The sequence below is a fragment of the Fringilla coelebs genome, assembly GCF_963513975.1.
Source record: "Fringilla coelebs genome assembly, chromosome: 3".
Lineage (NCBI taxonomy): Eukaryota > Metazoa > Chordata > Aves > Passeriformes > Fringillidae > Fringilla > Fringilla coelebs.
The window spans coordinates 101,288,545-101,309,255 of record NC_140030.1 but is presented as its reverse complement, the minus strand read 5'-3'; the positions used below and the strand labels follow the sequence as shown (position 1 = coordinate 101,309,255).

The window sequence follows — 20,711 nt, the reverse complement described above, 5'->3', positions numbered from 1 at the left end:
GCATGAACTAGGGCTTTATAGAAATCAGGAATTCACAGTTTTGTTGCCTGGAGGCCTTGAAGCATGAGCAAATGTGGAAATTTCTCCACAGTCATAGATGGTAAAATAGCTTGGCCCAATGTGCTCCTGACTTACCCAATGGGGTAAGTCAGGAGGAAACTTGGGTCCTTTACTCTTAGTCATCTATCTGTTAGATAATCTCTTCTTTTTTGAACAGTCAGGACTATTTTATCTAATTAGATATACATTTAAAAGACAGACACATTTTTCCAGAACACTGGATGTTATTTATTGGAAAGGTTAGAAAATCAAACCTGTTGTTTATCTTAAAAACTGGATGCCTCCCAACTCCTTTCCCCCTCCTTCTCCCTGACATTGTAGTGTCACTACATTACTGCTTCTGTTTAATTATTCATAGCCCATATATAACACCACCACTTAGAGCAGGAATGGGAAACTACTGCACTCTATCCTCTGTTTTATGCAGTTTAGTCAGCTAAAGTACAAGTCACCCAAGCAGCATCTCTTATTGGTATTTAAAGGTGTTTATAATTGGATGTTCACAGTGCTGTTGAAGAATGGTAGCTAGAGTGAGTTTATGTGCAAGTTTTGATATAATTTAAAGCCCAGTGCTGCATGAATAAGGGTAGGAGGGATGATGGGTTCTGGCAGCTTTTTCCATGTTCCTTTTGTTATAGACCCAAATCACCCCTAAGGAGCTGCTGACCTGGGAAAGTATCAGCAGGCTCCCTTAAGTGAGCATTTATTTTGCTTTTTGCTTCCATTCTTTCAGCCTACAGACTATGCTGCAATGAGAGCACAAGGACTGAATAATTTAGGCCTGATGTGTGATACCACACAATAAAATGGCTTTGCACAGTACAGGTTTCCATATACTAACTTTGGTGTAGTATCCTATGTACATAAAACATACAAAAGGTCTGGGCTGAGGGCTAAGAACGTTTGGAAGACACTGAAACCACAGCAGAACTTTCCTAATCTCTGTGTATTTTTCTGCTCTGTCCTATGGAGCATCTGCTTGTTACAGTTGTAAATGGTTTGGTTCAAGGCATCTCTGTTTTTGCTCAGAGGGATTTTGTCCTTTGCATTGTCCATTTTTATGAATTTTATATCAGATGAAGTATTACGGAATATCCCAAGTTGGAAGGGGCCCATAAGGGCCGTCAAATCCGACTCCCTGCTCCTCAGGGGACTGCCTAAAGCCAAACCATGCTCAGGAGCATCAGTCAGGTGCTCTTTGAACTCTGCCAGGTGAGATGCTGTGATGACTTCCCTGGTGATGGACCACCCTTTAAGTGAAGAACCTTTTCCTAACATCCAATCTGAACTTCCCCTGATGCAGCTTTGTGCAGTCTCCACCTGTCTTCTAGAGGAAGCAAGTGCTTGGGCACCATTTGGTGTGAAAAGATGTCCTCTTTATATAACACCAGTGTGGAAATGAAGCCCTGATTAGTTCAATTTCAAATATTTGTGTGGCACCATTTTTGTGCCATGTATTGTAACAGTGGGAGATGAATACATGCCAAAAGATAGCATAGTTAAATTGCATCAGTTAATTTGAAGTTACTGTAAAATGTACCTTTATTTTTTTCATGCAAGCAATTTGTTAAACATGGATAGCCTCTGTTAGTAAAGCTGTAATGCCACTTCTTGATACTGCAGATGTGGGAATGTGATAGGTGCATAAATGCACATAAAATGTTATGGTCAAAGTTGAGCTTCCTTTACAAAGGGTTTTTCACAAATATAGTATGCAAATACGAAAAGATTTACTAAGACTGCATTCTGGGCATTTCTTTCCTTAAGTCATATAACCATTTCTAGTATTCAGTTATCTAAATATTGATTATCTGGATATCTGAGATGCATTAGGTACAGGTTGCAGACAGCTTGTTAGTTATTCATGTTCTATCTGTTTATCTGATTTAAAAATTAGAAGTATTTAGCCCATGTTGTAGATCACAAATCTTTAACAATACAATTAATGTTTCTAACCAATACAGAAGAGATAATGCAGCAGGTTAATGTATTGTCCAGGCTGACTGACTTACAAAGTTGATGGAAAAATGAGTGACTTTAATAAGTAGTTTTCTAGCATGAGATACTGCTATGAACAGAATATAAAGGAATCCTGTGAAGAGGAGCTGAAATGAAGGGCAAGAATAACATGGTGTAAGTCACCAGCAAAGGAAAAACAGGCTTTGAGAGTGGTGGTGAGCAAAGAGGAGAATGGGCAGCTGTGATGCTTTCTCTTTGATGTTCAGGATCTCTCTCTGCAGGTTTTCTGATGAGGTACAAGCTCACCAAGTACGGTGGCAAGGCAGTGTCATGTTCTTCTGAGCCCTGTTTAGGAAGGGAGCATCTCAGGCATGTGGTGGAGCTGAAGCCCTGATTTTTATCCTGCTCTCTGAGCTAACAAAGTTGTAATATTATGTGATATGCTGTACACTATATACTTGTGCCAAAAAGAGCCAAGAAGATACTGAAGATAATGGGGTGGGATCCCTGAGCTGCAGGCTGAGCAGCAGTTGCACTTACTTCACTGCCTTATATTGTCAGTTTGATGGCAGGCTGCAAATCTTTATGTGTATTAATACAAACAAATAGATATATATATAATTTTTTATTCTATAATCAAATGCAAGGAAAAGCTGAAAGTATTTTCTTCTGTGAGTAATGAAAATCATAAGGAGGTATATGTAATAAAGCCCTCAAAGGAACAGATACTTTCTGGTTTTAAATACTTTACCTCAGAGAATCATGGCATCTACATCTACACAGCTTTTAAATACTCCCAGGGATGGTGACTCAAACACTTCTCTGGTAGCTTGCTCCTAGGGCTAGGTTGACAGAACTTTTGGTGAAGAATTTTTTCCTAGTATCCAGTCTAAACCTCATGCAACTTAAAACCATTTCCCGTTGTCCTGGTGCATGTTGCTACAACCTTGTTTCAGGACAGCATTTACCCAATTCTTGGTCTGATACAAGTTTTGAGTTTTGAATGCATTTATGCATTCTTTTTTTTACCAATCCAAAACTCTTTCTATAAGGTAACCAAGTGCTCTTAATCAGAGTTGATGACAGGTGGGCAGCAGATTGGGTCTAACATAATTTGTGAAATTCTTTAGAATAACAGACACTGTGGAAGTTTCAGAGTGAAATTTTGCTGAAGGTGTATTTTTTTTAAACTTCAGGCTGGGCGATGCAGGTTGCAGCCTTTGTTTTCATTCAGAGAAAGTGGGAGGATGACAAGAGTCACTTCGAAAAAATGCTGGATTATTTCTGTGACATTCGTGAGCCACTGCAACTCCTCATCTTTCCAGAGGGAACTGATCTCACAGGTAGGCTGTCATCTTCTCAGGGGATGTTCAACTTGGAAATTCTTTGTTGTTTATGGAAAGAGTTTAAGAAAGACCAAGGCAGGAACAAGACTTGGTTCTCATGGGTAGTAGAAATGATAGTAAATGATCAAACAGTGTGCTGATTCATGTGAGAGGCGCAAACATAGTTCCACTGGGAGACTTTGCCAGTCTTCCTGAAATAACTTTCATTGCATCTACTGATTGACAGTGCTTTTTATTGGTCAGTACTGTAGATACACTGCATTAGCAAAAGCAGGTTTCAAGACCTGGAATATATCACTTGAATGCTCCTATTTCCTGAACTACTGTGACAAAATCATTTCATACCAATGAAAGAGGGATTGAAAAGGACTAATGATTCTATTTGATTTCTTGCCTAATGTTTTAAGAGGGGAACATGGAGATACTTGTTCCTTAGGCCATGTAAGCACTGGAAGCAGTCTGTATCTGCCTCTGTAAGGGAAATATCTCTGTAGAAGAAATGTTGAGGTTATCATAGGAGTAAATGTAATAAGTTTGACCCTGTACTATTAATTTTTAATCAAATATCTACCTTGGTACAGGTATCATATGGCATCATTAGGAAGCTGTTAATCAATGTTGAAGACAACTCAAGTGCCTATAGAAGAAAATATTGCATGAATGTTCTGTGGTGGTTTGTGCCTCCAGCATGATGCCTGATTTGATAAGCACTGTCTTTAAATAGTAAACAAATTGCAATTAAGCTTTTAACTTTTAGCTTATTTTAAAGATTTTTACTATACTTCTCATTGCAGATATTCTCAAATCATATTTTATTGCAAAGCCATGTCAGTAAGTAGCACACATGGTATAAAAATAACTAGCATATGGTGCTATTTTTCCTTCTATATTCCAAATATCCTTAAAATGGGTATGTGTATAATATTCAGATGCTATCACACTGTAGGGAATTATCATCGCTTGATCAGCCTTCCTTAACGAGGATAAATTCATTGAACATTCTTGGACTTCTTCACATGACATCTCTTGTTGAATTGGTTATCTTGTATCTAAATTTAGGAAGAAGGATGGAATTTTCTTCACTAAAAAAATTGTGAGGCACTTGGATGGGGTGCCCAGAGAGGCTGTGGCTGCCCCATCCCTGGGAGTGCTCAAGGCCAGGCTGGATGGGGCTCTGAGCAACCTGGGATAGTGGGAGGTGTCCCACCGTGCCCATGGCCAGGGGTTGGAATGAGATGATCTTTAAGGTCCCTTCCAACCCAAACCATTTCAAGATTCTATGAAATTATCTCACTTCAACTTTTTTTCTTTGAATTCGTGAGGAACTGTTTCCTCCTAGCTCTAAATTATGAGGTACAATCTGTATCTTACTCATGGAGTCAAGAGACACCTCCTTGGAGCACTCACACTCTCTAAACAGGTGTTTCCATCTCAAGATGTCTGAAAGAATTGGATTGTTTAGAATTTATCCATAAATTTTGTATGCCTTCTAATCCCTAGAGGAATCTAATATTCCTGAGAGACGGCAGACTTTTAAAGAATTGAGGAAGCTTTGTACTGCGGCTTTAAAAAAGATTTGGCTGAGGACTGAGACAGCCACAGTGTGTTAACATTTGTGCTGCAGAGTCCAAAAGACAGTGGTGAGGATGCTCCCACCTGAATGTAAAGCTGCTTAAGAAAACACAGGGTTGTCTCTGTGCTGCAGTTACTGATATAAATTACTTAGGCTAAACTTGGGTAAAAGCTGTTGATACCCTCCACTGAGAAACTCATGGGAACAAGTTTTTTTAATTAATTTAAAAAAAAATGTAATTGCATTTCTGAACACAGGTTGTTGACAGAATTTTTTTTCCTTTGGTAAGATAATTCTGTTGTTGTGATTTCCCTTCTTTATACCTGTGTAACATGTTCTCTTTAACTTCACAAAGCCCAGTGGAGATGCACTAACTGTATTGTTCTACTGAGGCCACCACAGGTGGGTGTGAGCAGTCCAGGAGGAAGCAGAATGATGGGAAGGATGGAGTGATGGGTAGGGAAGACAATTGGGCACTGCTGTGCTGGCTCCTGACATATTAAACTGTCCTGTGATTACCACTCTTAAATTGCCATCAAGTATTGAATGCCACTTGGATACTACATTTGTGCAAAAAAGGATGAATAGAGATGGACAAAACCCTGGGGTTTTCCCACTGGAAGTAAATAGCTCTTCCTCTCTGATTGTCTTCACAGGAAATATTGCTTAATATATATTTTAAAATACTATGGGAGACAGGAAAAAATCTCTTGAGAAGCTAATCCTGACCAAGCAGTAAATGTATGCCATATGAGAATGGTAATATATGTCCCATTTTGAAGAAATTATTTTCAGAAAACTGTTGCATTATTCACATATTAGGTCCTGTTGCAACCTCATGTTCCATCCTTTAGAGTAAGAAATAAACTGTTTTTTTTCTGAATAGTTGCTCAGAATTGTAGGGAACATTTTGCAAAAATAGAGGCAGTGACACTTGTTTTCTGGCCAAATGGTAAAACTGCTAATTATTTCTGAAAACAAAATTCCTCTGGTGCTGAAAATGAAGCGTAACATTCTACATCACTGAATAGCAGAATTGCTGTGCAGCTCTGTGCTACTGTCATTTCTTTATCCTCTCAATGGCCGTGTGACAATGATAGATTTACTCCTCTTTATTATATTTTCAGGTATTCGAGAGTGAGATTTCCCAGAAATGTAAAATAAGACTGTATTTATATTTTGCCTGACATAAGTGTGGTGAAGTACTTTGCTGTGGAAGATGCTACAGAAATAAATTTTAGAAATAGTAATGTCATGAACCCTGAACATTGTATTTGCAGACTGGATTGTATAGGGGCTGAGGTAATAATTACATAATTGTATACTTATTTCTGATAGGTTGGCCATCTTTTCACTCTGGAGTACTTGAAGGTTAAAGCTCAAAGGTATTTTATTGTAATTGCTTAAAAAGAAGCCCTCAGCAGGTAAACATGTAGCCAGACTTTCTGAAGCCCTGAAGAAAACAAGCAACCATGAGTCTCATGCTTCCAGAAAGCTGGAATACGACCCACCGTATTGCCTGTTCTTTTGTTTTTACTGGTGTTCCTTACAAGATCGTTTGTAGTAATTCTTCAGAAAGCAATAACAGAATAAAAAAACCAGTTGCTGTGTTGCTCTGTGCCTGGTGCTGCCTCATTTCCTCTGGATTTGTGTGTGCATCCCTGTACGTGGTCCTTTCTTCACGCCAGTGCTCCTTTTCCCGTGCGTTCCCTTCCGTGTGACCTTTCCTGCCCAAAGCTCCTCCCAAAGCTCCTGCCCGGCCCGTCTCTCACCCGAGGGACTCCGCATGCTGTGCTGAGAGCCCTGGCACACCAACAGCCATGGAGCCTGCCCTGCATTCTCCCTGACTCACAGCTCTACTCTCAGAAGCTTGCCTTTACCCAGGTTTTTCTAAAGCTTCTGCTGGGCTGGGTTATCTTTGAATCTCTTGTCCCTGATAAACTGTGTTTGCAGGGGGCAATAGCTTCAAAAGTTAAGGGGAACAAACAGGTGGACAGAGTGTGATTGCACAGAGCTTTTTTCCTTGAGGAACAACTAAAAATCAAATAGGAAAGCTTGCTGAAGTTCAGATTTTAGCAGGAGTGATATGATGTGGTGTGGATGATAGAAGGTAACAATGAACTGCAGTTGGATTTTTAGCTTTGCTAGTAAATGTGATGTGCTTTGGTAGTGTGAAGAAAATATTGATCAGAAGCACTGAAAGGGGTTCCTCAAACGTGGAATAGGTTGAAAGTAGCACAAGTAAGAAAAATTGCTTCATTTTTTCTCAAAGTGTTAACTGTGAGCCAATAAAGCTTTATCATTTCTATGCAAACCTCTAATAGGTAAATGAGAATTTTATTTTTTATCCAATTTGAGAGACTTTTGGAGTACTCATTTACTCTTTCATTGTCTGGCACTAATACAATTCGAGAGTACTTGAAGTCATAGAAGAACATGCATGTTTTTATCAGTGCATTTTTATCACAAGTGAAATTAAAGGAAAAGGTAGTACTTAATATCAAATTTCAGCTCACAAGCTAAAAATACCATTCTACTACTAAAAAAAAAAAAAGGATTTTTTTTGTTTTATGCACAGCTTTTCAGGAGCAAAGGCGATTTAAGTTCTTTAAAATCTGTAACTCAAAAATCAAGAAAATGTGTTAGCACCATTTCTTCCTTCAGTTACTTTAAATTAAATTTTGAAGTGTGATCCTTCTAGAAAATGCTGACTTTTGAGCTTTTCCAGTAATTATAGAGTGTGGCAAATGGGATTTGGAGAAAAATTGGCAAAAATATAATCAAATTATTTACCAAAGATGGCACGGGAGCACAAAAAAACCTAAGATGTTTTGGCAAGAACCCTTAAATTCTTGTATTTTTGTGTAGTTAGATAGTTGCTCTGCAGAAGAGTCTAAAGACTCAGATAAACTGGATGGTTACACCTGTCACCACCCCAAAGAACATGCTCTGAGAGCCTGCATGCTGAAGGAGATGGGGGAGGAGAGGCAAGTTGGTGTGAAACCTGAGGAGACAAGGCATGAAGCAGGCCTGGAAATGTCCCACACCACCCTCAGTTGATAAACTGGTGCTTTCCATAAAAATAAGTTATTCTCCTTATTCTTTTTTTGACAGCAAATTGAACCAATGGGTTAAAATACTCCTAATAGGAATGATGAGCAAAAACTTGGGGACTAAATTTGCTTTTACTTAAATACAGTGTAGGAAAGAAAATACTTGTTCCTAGAAAGCAACACATGCTCAACTCTTCAGAGGGTTTGGTGATAGGGGACATTACCTTTAGCCTTTAGCCAACCAAATGCTGTGAGTGGCCTTTTGAGACTGAGGTAAGCTGAGTGCATTTCTAAGCCCTGTTTCAAGAGCTGCTTGATGCTATTTGTGTTGGTAGTTTGGAAGAAAAAAACATATGTTTCCTCTTTTTAAGGGAGTTTTTAGGCATCTTTCACTTTGTTTTAATTTTTCCACCTAAGACTGTTATAAACTTGGCTATGGAACAATAAGACATTTGCATAAGTTTTGCTGCACTGACAGTGTAGCCTGGTCTGTTGATGATGGGATTTTGAAGAGGCATTGGTTGTGTGAATTCCCTCAAGCTGCTGAGGATATAAAAATGGGTTTCTAATTTCCTGGATTGGTTTTCTAACCTCTAGATTTCATAGAACAGGGAGCATTGCATGTTCTGCCTTTTGTTGGCTCTGGTTCTGAGCAGTACAATTTGCTCTGAATCTCCCCTCAAAAGTTTGAGCACTGGTGTTTGGCACAAGGATTCCAAACAGCAGTGGGCACCAAGGTCCTTGCATTGGATGAGATGGCAGTTGTAAGTAATAAAAGAGGAAGAAACTGGGGTTTTTTCCAATGCCAAGATTACAGAAGGGGGAGGAAGGGCATCATTCCTACTTTTTTTGTAGTGTGGAGGCTTATGCTACCCTTGCTTTCAGTTTATCATTAAAGCACATTGACCTTCCTGACTTGCTGTAATAAATAATGTTTAATGCACAAAGACCTGTGGCTTTATAGTTGTTAGGAAGGGGAGAGTGAGATGATTTTTCCAGATGACAATGATGGTTGTATTAGCTGGGAGCATTATTCTAGTTGTAAAATCCCATTACACTAGGGTCATGCAAAAAGGGAGGGGAGCAGTCTCTGTTATATAAAACTTACAGTCCAGAGGCAAGACAGGCATACAAATGTCAGGAAATAGCTGAATAGTGTTGGCCAGTGTGCTGATGTCCAGCTGTTCACACATTTCAGAAAGGCAGTGTAGTAAAGGGAAATTTGGAAGATGTTTTGCAGATGTTTACAGTGAGTTCTTTCCAAGTACAGGGAGGTGCACTTAGAAGAAGTTTGAAGATAATTACTTCAAGGTGATGGGCACTGGAGGTCCCAGATTTTTCTGGCAGCATCAATTAGGTTTTACTCAGAGAACATAAGTGCCCTTTCACTCCTTGCTTATCTTTGGTGCAAGTAGGAGTGTTTTGCAAACACCAAGGAGCATTTTCATGCTCCCTCTGAAGCAAAGTGCTAGTGAGCAGATACACAGAGATAGTTCTGAGTGCTCATTAACTGTGTGCACTTTGAGGTGCTTAAAACTTAGATTTTTTTTTTTTTTTAGACTGCTTAACTGTATGTAGATGTATATGGGACTTGTGTCTCAAAGCTTTGATTGACTTGATTTGCAGATTGCAAATTTTCTGAAGTGAAACCCAAACTTGGATATGCTGAAATGAAGGATATGATACTTCTGTCCTTTGGAAACAACAGTACATTACCTTAAGAACTTTTGTGATAAATAAATTTAAAACATTTTACTTGAACCATTCCAGAACCTGGAAGGGAACTCTTGATTTTGGTCATCACTGTCATTTCTTAGAAAATAGTTTTATTCTTGAGCTAATACTGGTGCACCTAAGAGGTAGAACCTGTTTTTTTTGGAGGAGCATATAATAATTACCAGATTACTGTTGCCTCTTCAGCCATTCCAAGTGTGGCTCATGGCTCCCTTTGCAAGTTTTGCTATTGCAGTCTGCAAGGCAAGTCCCCTTTGCTGATTCAGAATAGTCATTTGCAGTATTGAATGGAGTAGTTGTTGAGCAGACAAAAATTGATATTCTGACCATGTGGTTAAAGACATAATGTATATGTCCAAGGGAAGATAAATTAAAGTTACCTAGCCAAGTGTAATTTTAGTATTTCACACATTCCATAATTTTAGCAATGCTTTTTGAAGTAGTAATATTTTTCAAGTATTTGTATGTTTTGGCAATTTGGCAAGAATTAAATCTTTAGATCCTCTTTGCTGAATCACTTGCTTGGCTACTGTGCAACAGCTTTCCTTTCCTCCAAATCACATGGTCAGGAGATCTGTGCAGTGAATCTTAAGGCTCGCACGTATGAAAAGCAGCACTCTCAGCCATGGAAACAGTAGGTCACAGGGAAAAGATATTTAGTATGATGAAATCTTATAGCATTTATTAATTGATTGACAAACCTTTAGGAAGGGCACCAGCATTTCTGAGAAATAAAGAGATCATATAATTTAGGGACAAAAGAAAGATGGGGGAATGTTGCATTTCAGCAAAAAGGAAATCTCTCACTGCTGTTGACTTGTTCACTTGTGCTATTGTACTTTTACAAGAAAAAATAGGAGGATTGTAAAAGAAAGGGTTTATCTCTAACTATCACTTCTGTTAAATGATTAAACAGCAATATGTTTTCCATTACTTTATCTCCCATCTCTGTTAAGCTTAACTGTGGACCCTTAAATTTTTTTTTTTTGCTTTAAAAATAAAATAGATTGCTTAAGCAGTGATTTTGTTCTATACATCTGTTGCTGGGATTTTGTCTTTTAAGCATTTCATAGCTTCATAAATATGAGTTATTTAATAAGTTATTTGCTCAAATTGCTTTTTGCTCTGTTGCCAAGGGAACACTGCATATGTCCATTACCTTTTGGCCCCAGGGGAGGCACAGCAGGACCCACAGTAAAGAACTCAGTGTAGTCAGCAAAGTCCATTTGGCTGTTGACTGAGGCTGCTTGGAAGAGCCTCCTGCGCATCACAGGAGAACAAATTGCCTCCTCTCCACCTGTCTCCAGAAATTTTTGCTTTGGTGTCCTTGTCTTCCTTGCTTAGTGGGCTCTCTTAGCAACCAGTTCTGGAAGGCCTTTGGTTTTCTCATGAGAGATTTTTGATTAGCACAGGTTTGAAACACATTTGTCATGGGGTTTAGCCATGGTACTTTCCAGCTGCCTTGCATGTACTCTGTGTACAGTGGCAGGCACGTGTTGGGGCACTGAGGTGCTTGGTCAAAAAGTTAAAATGGGGAGCTATGTGCAGCACAGGTTGATGAATAAAACATGGCGAGTTCAGAATGAAGATGTAAAATACCATTTTAAGCTATTAGATTAACTGCTTGCCTCTTTTTAATATTTTCTTTCTGAAAGAAGTGTAATGTGGTTAAACACCAACTTCAAGGTATTCTGTTCGTAATATCAAACCTACATTACTATATGTTGTGCCTCTCGAGCTGAAAAAAACCCCAAAACACAATTGAGCCAATTAATACATTTTACTGTAGAATGGGTATTGAAGTGTACAGAGAACTATTAGCAGACTATGAATTTATGAATTTCAGATAGCATTTGATAAAGTATGAAATATTTGCTGATGATTTGCTAAAATGAAATGAGAGGGTAAAAAGGCTTTTTTTGCAATCCACATGGCTCTTCCTCATACCATGGTATGGCCAGCTGAAAGCACACTTGTGTCTGCCTCCACATCCGCACTGTGTGAGCTGCTGTTGTACCGTTCCTGTCGTGTAATCATTCCATTTAGTCCATGGTCTGTGTGCACAGTAACACAAAGTGCTGCTTCTCCTTCTCTCCTCAGACAATACCAAAGCCCGCAGTAATGATTTTGCTGAGAAGAACGGACTGAAAAAATACGAGTATGTCTTACACCCGCGAACGACCGGATTCACCTTTGTGGTTGAGCGTCTAAGGGAAGGTAATCCTGCCCTGTCCTTGTTTTTCCTTTAAAATTATTGTAACATAAAGAGGTTTGAGACTTGATAACAGAAACTGATATCATCAGGAGGTATGCAGGGAATGAAAACAACTTTTGTGTTGTTTAGTTTTAAATATTTTAGCTTGTTTAGCAGTCTTACATCAGAAAACCAGTGGAAACAATCACAAGGAAGTTCAGTGTGTACCGTCCTCAACCCCAAGTGGGTGGTTGACACTGAACACACAGGCATGTATGTCACTGCCCTCTCTGAAGAGGCTTCTGGGTTCAATTCTGAGAGCTGAGTAAATGAATTGTTATGTTAAATGGACAAGGGGAATGCACAGCAGCATGGAAATGCAGCAAGTCAGCTGCCCAATGCTACCAATGCCCAGTCACCAGATGATGGTGACTCAAGAGAAGCTGAAATACAAGTTGTGCTGCTTGGCAGGGTGGTGGGCAAGAGAATGTGTGATACTTCCTTTTTACCCAGAAGTGGTTTTCCATCCCAATATTAATCTACGGGTTAGGGTTGAGTCACTTTTATCAAGAGAGCAGAGTACGAAGATGTGATTGTTACACTGAGATGTCTAGGAGTTGTTTTGGGAATGGGCACTTTGAGGAGGTTTGAGGCCATCAGGATGTAACCTTTAAATGGTACAGATGTGGCAGGGATTCAGGTACAGATGAGTGAATATTTGCAGGATATATGGTTGAAGAAAATAAACATGTACAGTAGATATGAAGTGACTTTTTTATAGGCTGGCTCTTCAGGGAAAAGCAATGGTAGATCTTTAACACATGCTGGTTAGTTTGATTGCCAGAAGAAGAAGTTTGAGATTATTAAAAAGAATAGGGGCCTTCCGGTAGGTTTTTTTACTAGCTGGAATCTTTGCTTGGATTTTCGAAGCAGACCTGGCTTGCATTTTACCTGCTTCCTTCTAAGCAGATATCCTAAAATCACTGCAAGCACTTTGGAATTTTGTCCAGCTGGACAATCCCATTTATCTCTTTGGCCCTATTGGTATTGCACATTCAGAGCTGGACACCTTAGATTTTCATCTCTCTTGAATGTTTATTACTCAATTTGCTGTAGTAAAAAAATTTGCCACATACACAATTTCAAAAGCTTGCTTTACTTACAACTTCACAGCATTAAGTTAACCTAGTGCATAACAGTATTTCAAACTGGAATAAGTTTTCAGTTGAAGAAATGTTTTCCACTTGAAATATTAATAACTTTAAAAAAAAATCCTGTATTTGCTGCAGGAGCAAGCTTTGTGGTATACAGTAATTTTCTTATTTTATAAAAATGGTTTTTTCTTCCATTGCTCTATGAGCGATCTTTGCAAATTAGGTGGTTGGGTTATAAAAAGGAAAATATTTGAGGCTGATTAACTGATTTTATGCAGTAGAAAGCTGGGGAGAAAACAATAACGGTCCAGCCTTTGAAGTGGTTTTATGTCTCCTTTTTATTTAATGCAGGCAAATATTGTGTGAAATATTAATGTCCCTTTTGTGTTGAATTTACTAGATATTGGATACTTTGATAGGCATCTTAAGCTATATATAACTGTATGCTATTATGTAGTAAAGTGTGTGTGAGAAGGTAGTTGAAGTAGCATTTTAAAGTACTTGGTTATTACTTGTTAATTTAAGAATTGGTTTTCAACTGCTTCCACGTGTGCAAAATGGGGACCATTTGTGTTGAAAAGTCTTGGGGTTTATTATCTTTGTGTGTGTGTGTGTATATATATATATATATATATATATATATATATATATATATATGTATGTATATATACAACCCATCTGTAGTTGCTGCATTTTAAAATACTGCATTAGATTATATTGATGTGCAAATCAATGTCTATCTTTCTCTTTTCATCTGTACAATATAGATATTAAGATTGATATCCAGATGCAGATGGCCCAGTTGGTTCTTGGTGTTATTGTGCAGCTCTGGTTTGAGTTATAACTTAAACTGATAGAATACTTTCTTGCAATCCTAATTTCTGATACTAGCAGTAGTGAAACCAGGACTGTCAAGGGATATAGTGTTAACCTGAGTCTCCATTTCTGAATTGTCCTAATGCTACAGTCATAGTAATAATCATAAAACCAGTTTTATTTTCTTTTTTTACTCCTCATACCTGCAGGCACAAAGCAGTGAGTGTGACTTCAACATGCAGGAGGGAGTGGTGGAGATTTTAATATCATGTTTACATCTTTGAAAGTATTTTTGTGCATAGATGACAACCTTACTGCCCTATAGCTCTCCTGTGAATACATTTTGGCTCGTGGCTGTTTTCCATTCCTGAGGCTCAAGTGTCTTTTCTTCAGGCCTGAGTACATTATTTTGCTCCAAAAATAGGTTGATGAAAAGAGGGGAAAAATGTAATTAGAAGTTTAACTGCTTTTCAGATGTTGAGGAAACTAATTTAATTTGGCAAGAAGCCTGATTAATATGTATCACAAGCTGTAGCATGAAAGAATTACCTGTTATTATATAAAAATGATTATTAGTGACCCTTCTGAATAGGAAATGAAGAATCAGGTGAAAATAACCTTCAATAAAATTTTGCCTGTAGCTGTGCAAAGGAGTTTGTTCCTGGAGGAAGCACTGTCTGCACCCTGCCAGCATAAACCAAGCTCTCACCTGTTCTTTGCTTTCCATAGGTAGCAAAAAGCACTCAAACTCCTCTGGCTGGCTTCTCTTTCTTACAGGGTCATTATTTCACCTATTTGGTTTCTTTGGCCCATAGATGTTGTGGTGATGGTTTTTAAGTCACTACTGAGATTATGGGAGCTAAGAAAAAAAGATCTATATGTTGTCCACCAAAAACCAATAAAAGTTCTTTAGGTAGTATATCTCCTTGGCTTTTGAGTCATACCTTTTTTTCCCCATTCTGGTTCAGCTAAGTGGTAGCTCTTCCCCCCTAAGCTGTCTCTTCTAAACAGAAACCCACATAGAAGCTGACTGTTTTTTCCTTTCATTATGCTCAAGTGCCAAAACAGTGAAAATATTGTTTTATTATTAAATTATCACAAGGTTCTCTTCTTATTCATAGAAACCATAGAATCACCCACGAGTAAACACAGACTATGAACATGTTTTAGATGTGTAATTAATAATATATATACTCAAGAGAATAAGGACTTCAGCTGTTGCTAGTTTTCAAGCAAGAGATACCTGGTTGGTTGACTATTGATGGAAAGCTAAGAGAAATAAAATAGGTGATTTGATTCTTTCTAATTCTGTTCACTTGATCAAGTGAATAATTTGTCTTCTCTGAGCTGTAAGGAATCCTGATTTCAATCAGCACCTGGTAAAAAACTACTAGAGATTTTTGCTGTATTTCTTTGGGGAACAAAGATGAGCATTTTTTGAAAGACAGAGGAAGAACATGTGAATGGCAACAGAAAGTGAACTCCAGGCTCCAAAATGAGGGTTGATCATACTTTCTTAGTTAATCCCTCTCTTTAGCCATCTCCTAAAATCGTATTTAATCCTTTTTTTTAAGCCTGAAATTTTGAGTAGATATTATGTGTGGAGTAATTTTTGGCAGAACTTGGGTTAAGGTAACTCATCTCCTTTTACAAAATGTGGGACTTTGAAAATGGCTGACATATGAACGAATTTAAATAAGGCACTTATAAAATCATGCCATTAACAATGTTAATTGAAAACATTTGTGGTTTATATAATGTTCTTGAAGATCCACTTTGTGAGATCCTTCTGTAAGAGGTTAGGAGGTTACTCTGAAATGATGTATAGGTTTTCAGACCTGTTTGTATTTTGTAAATTTTTTTCTGAAGTGCCAAATGACATTGAAAGTTCAGCTGGCTTGAATGCTCAGTTTCAAAGAGATGGAAAATAATATTGGTTTGATTTACTTCAATATTGTCTGGATTCATTGAATTACATATATTATCTTGGCATAATATCTGTAATTGTAGCCAAATAGTCTGTCAAGAGAAAATAGCTGTTTACGAATGTTTTCTTAAAATTGCTTCATGGCTTTTAAGCATTTTCTCAGGACTAAATAAACAGTAAGTGTTAAGACAGAGCTAACACTTTAAAGCATCATTAGAAGATTATTCATGCTTTTGTAGACAATCATTTCTGCCAACATTAAATTTAAACTGACCTCTTTTTGACACTTCCTCTACAGCCATCAACAATCTTTAATAGCTGGATACATTGGACTGGATGTTCCCATTGTGAGGTTTATATTTTACTGGTTGTACAGTATAATGACTAGTCAGAATTAGTTGTCTTATTATAGTATTTCAGCTTTGAATTTATTTCTGGTTCATAATTAGTCAACTGAAAAAAATATTGCAGATAACATCTGCCAACTGCAGGATCCCAAAATAAACAAAGATACAAATTTAACATGCTTGCCTTCGTTGCACATTCTTATTGATGGAAAGAAACTGTGATTCTCATCCTTTTTCCATGATTGGTTCAGAATTGATAGTTTTGACCTAAAATTAATGTTTATATACAGACAGTTGAAGCTACTCTGTATCTTCTAATGTTCATACCTGGGTTTTACAGTTGCTTCAGTAATTACATGCAGGTATTCAACCGGATTCATTGCTAGGGCAGGAAAGTTTTCTTTAGGTGTTCAGTCTAGGTTATCTCTGTATAAAACTGTAAATGCTTTAATCCTGGGATGCTTAGTGACTATTATGTAGATTCAGTAGTAGTGTAGATTCAGATTTTCTGGGAGTTAAAGTATCCAGATATGCATATTTATATACCAAACTCTTCATGGCATTTATTTGGGTTCTGTGCAATTTGCTTACATGGCACTTTTGAGCTAATAATGTAGGGAGAGAGTTTGTGATTTGCAGATCAGTGTAGAAGGCAATCAATAGGAGATGATGATTAACAGTTCCTGAAAGCTGACACACGGTTTGGCTCCCCTTTGCTGGGTGTGAGGTAGCCAGGGTTAGGCAGCAGGTCTTTGTGAGCAGTACCTGGACATCCTTGCTGTGCACCAAGAATATTTATTAATAAAACCCTTCAGCTTGAAGTAGCCAGAGTTTATGAGCTCTCAGAGCTTTTTTCTTACTCCGACTTTGAAAGAGAGATAGGAGGTTGCTTGTATGAGTTGATGAAAATTCGGTGAAAAATGCTACCAGGAGACTGCCACGGGCTTGCCTTCTGGTGTTGATGACGCTTATGTCCAAAGCACCTTCAGCTTACAAGACAGGTACCATTTGTTCTTTCAAACATAAATCAAAGTAATACCAGTTTCTAAGTGTGTTGGGCTTTTTAAAGAGAAAATTGATGTGAGTGTGAAAATCAGGTCTACTGATTGACTGAAATGTTCAGGCTGTGGTAAGAAGGGTGTATTAATGAGTAAATGTACATATTAAATGAACTGCTTTTTATTTGGATTACATAGTTTCTGCTGAATTACCTGCAGAGGTTTCATGTGCTCAAACAGAGCTATGTAGCAGGACTGCAGCAGTTTCCAAGTTTGTGCATAATTTGTCTTGTGTGTAACAAAAGTATAGGACATAGAAAGGCTCCACATCAAATGACAGAAAAGGTTAGATTTGTTGTTTCAACAAAATTTAGCCTCCCTCTTTGTGACTGAACATATTTCTGACTCCTAGAATTATACATTGGACCACTGCCAAAATTTCTGTGGGTTTTGGCAAGGCCAGAGCTTGCACACTGACCAGCACTGCTGTCTCTCAGAGCAGCTCTTGCCTGTTTGTGCTGGTTGCTTAGTTGTGTAAACTAAAACCAGTCTGTTTTTGAAATAGGAAAATAAAAGTGTCCACATCAGCCTTAGCTTTGGGTCCTCAATCAAATAATTTCACCCGTATGTCCATCAAATTTGCAGAGATTAAACAGCAGCTCCAAACCATCATTCCTTAATGCAAGGAAATTCTTTCTTCACAATTTCTTTTTCCTCTGTGCATGTGTTCCTCCCAGAGTCATGTTACTAAGTAGACTGATACTCTGAAATTACTGAGCTATTGTGAAAGAGCTTTGAGCAAGTTTTTAGCTGAAAATGCAGTATTAGAGCTTCACTGACTGCTGTAATTGATCTTGTGCTTTTGTGAGAATTGTATCCTGTGCATTAAATAGCATAGCCTTTGATACAGAAATATCAGTATGTAAATTGAAGCTTGCATACTTTTATGCCTTTTGTGTGTCAGTAAAAAATTCATAACATTAGTTATATATTAAAAAAAAAGCAGAGACCTGGTTCAAAAGCACGCTTTTATCACTGGGCATGTCTGTGAAATTCAGCAAAGCAGAAAATCGGATGCAGGCTGTTGTGCTTTATTGCAAATGCTGACAGTTGTCTCTGTACTCTGGAACATGGGAAAGGGCAGCTCGACTTTTTCCAGAATCATGTTAACCGCTGATGATTACCATGTCTTGCAAACATCTGCGTGTGTTGGCTGTGATGTACTTCTCAGAATGAGCACCAGCTTTCTGTTAGATATTTTCTGGCCTTTGGTACATGTTGAAGTTTCTGTTTCTCTTCTTTCATGTCTTGCTGGAGCAACATTCTACACTGCTTGCTCCACCTCTGTGGAAAACAGTCCATTGTTTCATTCCTCCTGGGAAGGATTTGCTTTTTCCGAACCACTCTTTTCTGTCAGCCCCCATCCTTTCCTCTTTCCACCCACCGCTGCTATTGAGAAGGGAGCAGAGCCTTTCACTGGAGGGTATACGGTGTAAGAATCGCTGCCCCTTTAGTGTTTGCAGGGTGACATGTTTGAGTCACCACACATCTGTGGTATTCATCGGAAATATTTCAGGTTTTACGTTCTGGAGCCTCTCAACGTCCACCTACTGCAGTAATTCCCTTGCAGTCTCTCACGTGTGAGTCATGGCTTGTGACAAGCAGATACACCATGCAGTGGATCATTTTCCATTTACCTCCTCACAGGTTATTAATAGTTGCAGTGGTAACCATACTAAAAACTTATCATTTGCCAGCAGTTACCCCACAGTGGTATTAGAGGTTTCCACTGTTTTCCCTTGACTCAGAATACACAGTATCTGTGGTAACAATGTGGTAATGTTTGGCGAGTGTGGACTTTTTTAATTGCTTCAACTGGAGGCCTGGAACGATGCTAGCTCATCAGATTGCATATGTAAAAACTAAGCTTGGCCACCAATGAGTTCAGGAAAAATGATTTTTCAGGAAAAACTAGAATTATTTTCTTCAGAATTAGGAAAATGTTCCTGCTCTTTGGTTTTGATTTAATGTTTATTTCCTCTTGAAGATATTTTTAAGAAAGTTTTTTTCTAATAGTTAATGTGCTTTGACTAGGTGGTGGACCAGGAATGTGAGTAACAAGGTGTATCTGCTGGTCTAGACTGGGTCAGCATCATCTCTCTGGTGTGTGTTTTGAAAGGTCGTTCATTGATTTGAGTGTTTTGAGTACTGAGCTTTATGGTGGTTTTTAAAGACTTAGGACAGACAATATGTGAGCCTGAGGTAAAGTACAATCATTAATTACTGCTCATTCTTGTCAGCCAATGATCCAAGAATTTTCAGGTGATGTTGGTTGGATTGGTAGCATATTTAATTATTGCTGAAGTTGAAATTAATTCCTATAAGCAGAGGAATAGTATTGGCATCTATTTGTTTCACATGCTATTACCACATGCTTTACACAGCTTACCCATTTCTCAGCTCGGTTTATTAATAAGGCAGATAATTGCTTCAAGCAGTCTTGAGTAGAGAGGAACCTAAACATACTTTTTCCATAGTCTCTTTTTCTTTTTTGTTTTTTAACTGCTTTAGTTTCCGTTAGGAGATGATGTTTCCTGATGTGTTTTATTAGAAAAATAGCAGCATCTACAGGCTGAATAGACTAATCCCAAATCAAGAGTCCTATTGTACAGGAGATTCTCAGTCATTTTTTGGATTCTCCAGTCTTCCACTTTTTGCAGATGCTAGCTGTTTTTATTTCCAGCTGCATTAAGGTTGCTGCAAATGTGTTTTGTGTATTCTTGATAACCACTTTTCTGGATGAGTAATTACTGGCAGGGGAGAAGGTCCATGGAGTATCCTTTCAGTTACTGGAAATGTTGGAATCCTCAAACTGTTCAGATATAGCCTCCAAATCTGTAAGATAGCAATAAAGCTCTCAGTCTCATCTACTTGCAAAATATGCTGCTTATGTATCATTAAACCTTAAGTAGTTTGTTTCTTTCATTCCTTTCTGCTGTTGCAGCTTCAGCTCTCCTTCCCTTTGCCCTCCTCCTAGTCCCCTGCCACTATTTTCAGGATATAAAAAATGAGCCCAGCATCAGAGTTTTCCGAGCTGACTCAGATCCCTGAGTTTAGCAATCGTTTGCAAAGGCTCTGCTCCAGAGATGTTTGAGCAGTGCCACAGCCATGAATCCTGGATGTTGCTATGGGACTGATACTGAAAAACGAAAAACATCAGGGGGCAGAGGAGCTTGGGAAAAATTGTAGTAAAGCATAAATGCTTTTTAAAATAGATTTTTATCAAAACATAAACTTCAGCATAAATTCAACTCTACACCTCATTCATCATTTTGTATGTAATCTGAAATATTCCTGTCTTTAGGACTTACTTTGTCGACCTTTTTCTGAACTGCAGGATTTTGGAGGGCAGGAAGTAAGGTCTTGGCTCTCTGTGTTCTCACTAAACGTTGGTGGGATATAGGAAGGATTTCCCTTTACTGCTTGGGTGCCATGCCAGTAATTTGAAGTGCAACATGCAGTATATTACAGCTATAGGGTTTGAATATAT

The 20,711-nt window shown here is 38.2% G+C and overlaps 1 protein-coding gene across 1 annotated transcript in view; it reads left to right on the top strand.

The window, feature by feature from the left end:
- The window catches only part of LCLAT1 (lysocardiolipin acyltransferase 1), a 112,143-nt gene that overhangs the window by 49,614 nt on the left and 41,818 nt on the right, over nt 1-20,711 (top strand). Inside the window, exons 5-6 of the mRNA XM_084202151.1 lie at nt 3,216-3,362; nt 11,826-11,942. Coding sequence (XP_084058277.1) covers nt 3,216-3,362; nt 11,826-11,942 — 264 coding nt within the window. The remainder of the gene's footprint in view (nt 1-3,215; nt 3,363-11,825; nt 11,943-20,711) is intronic.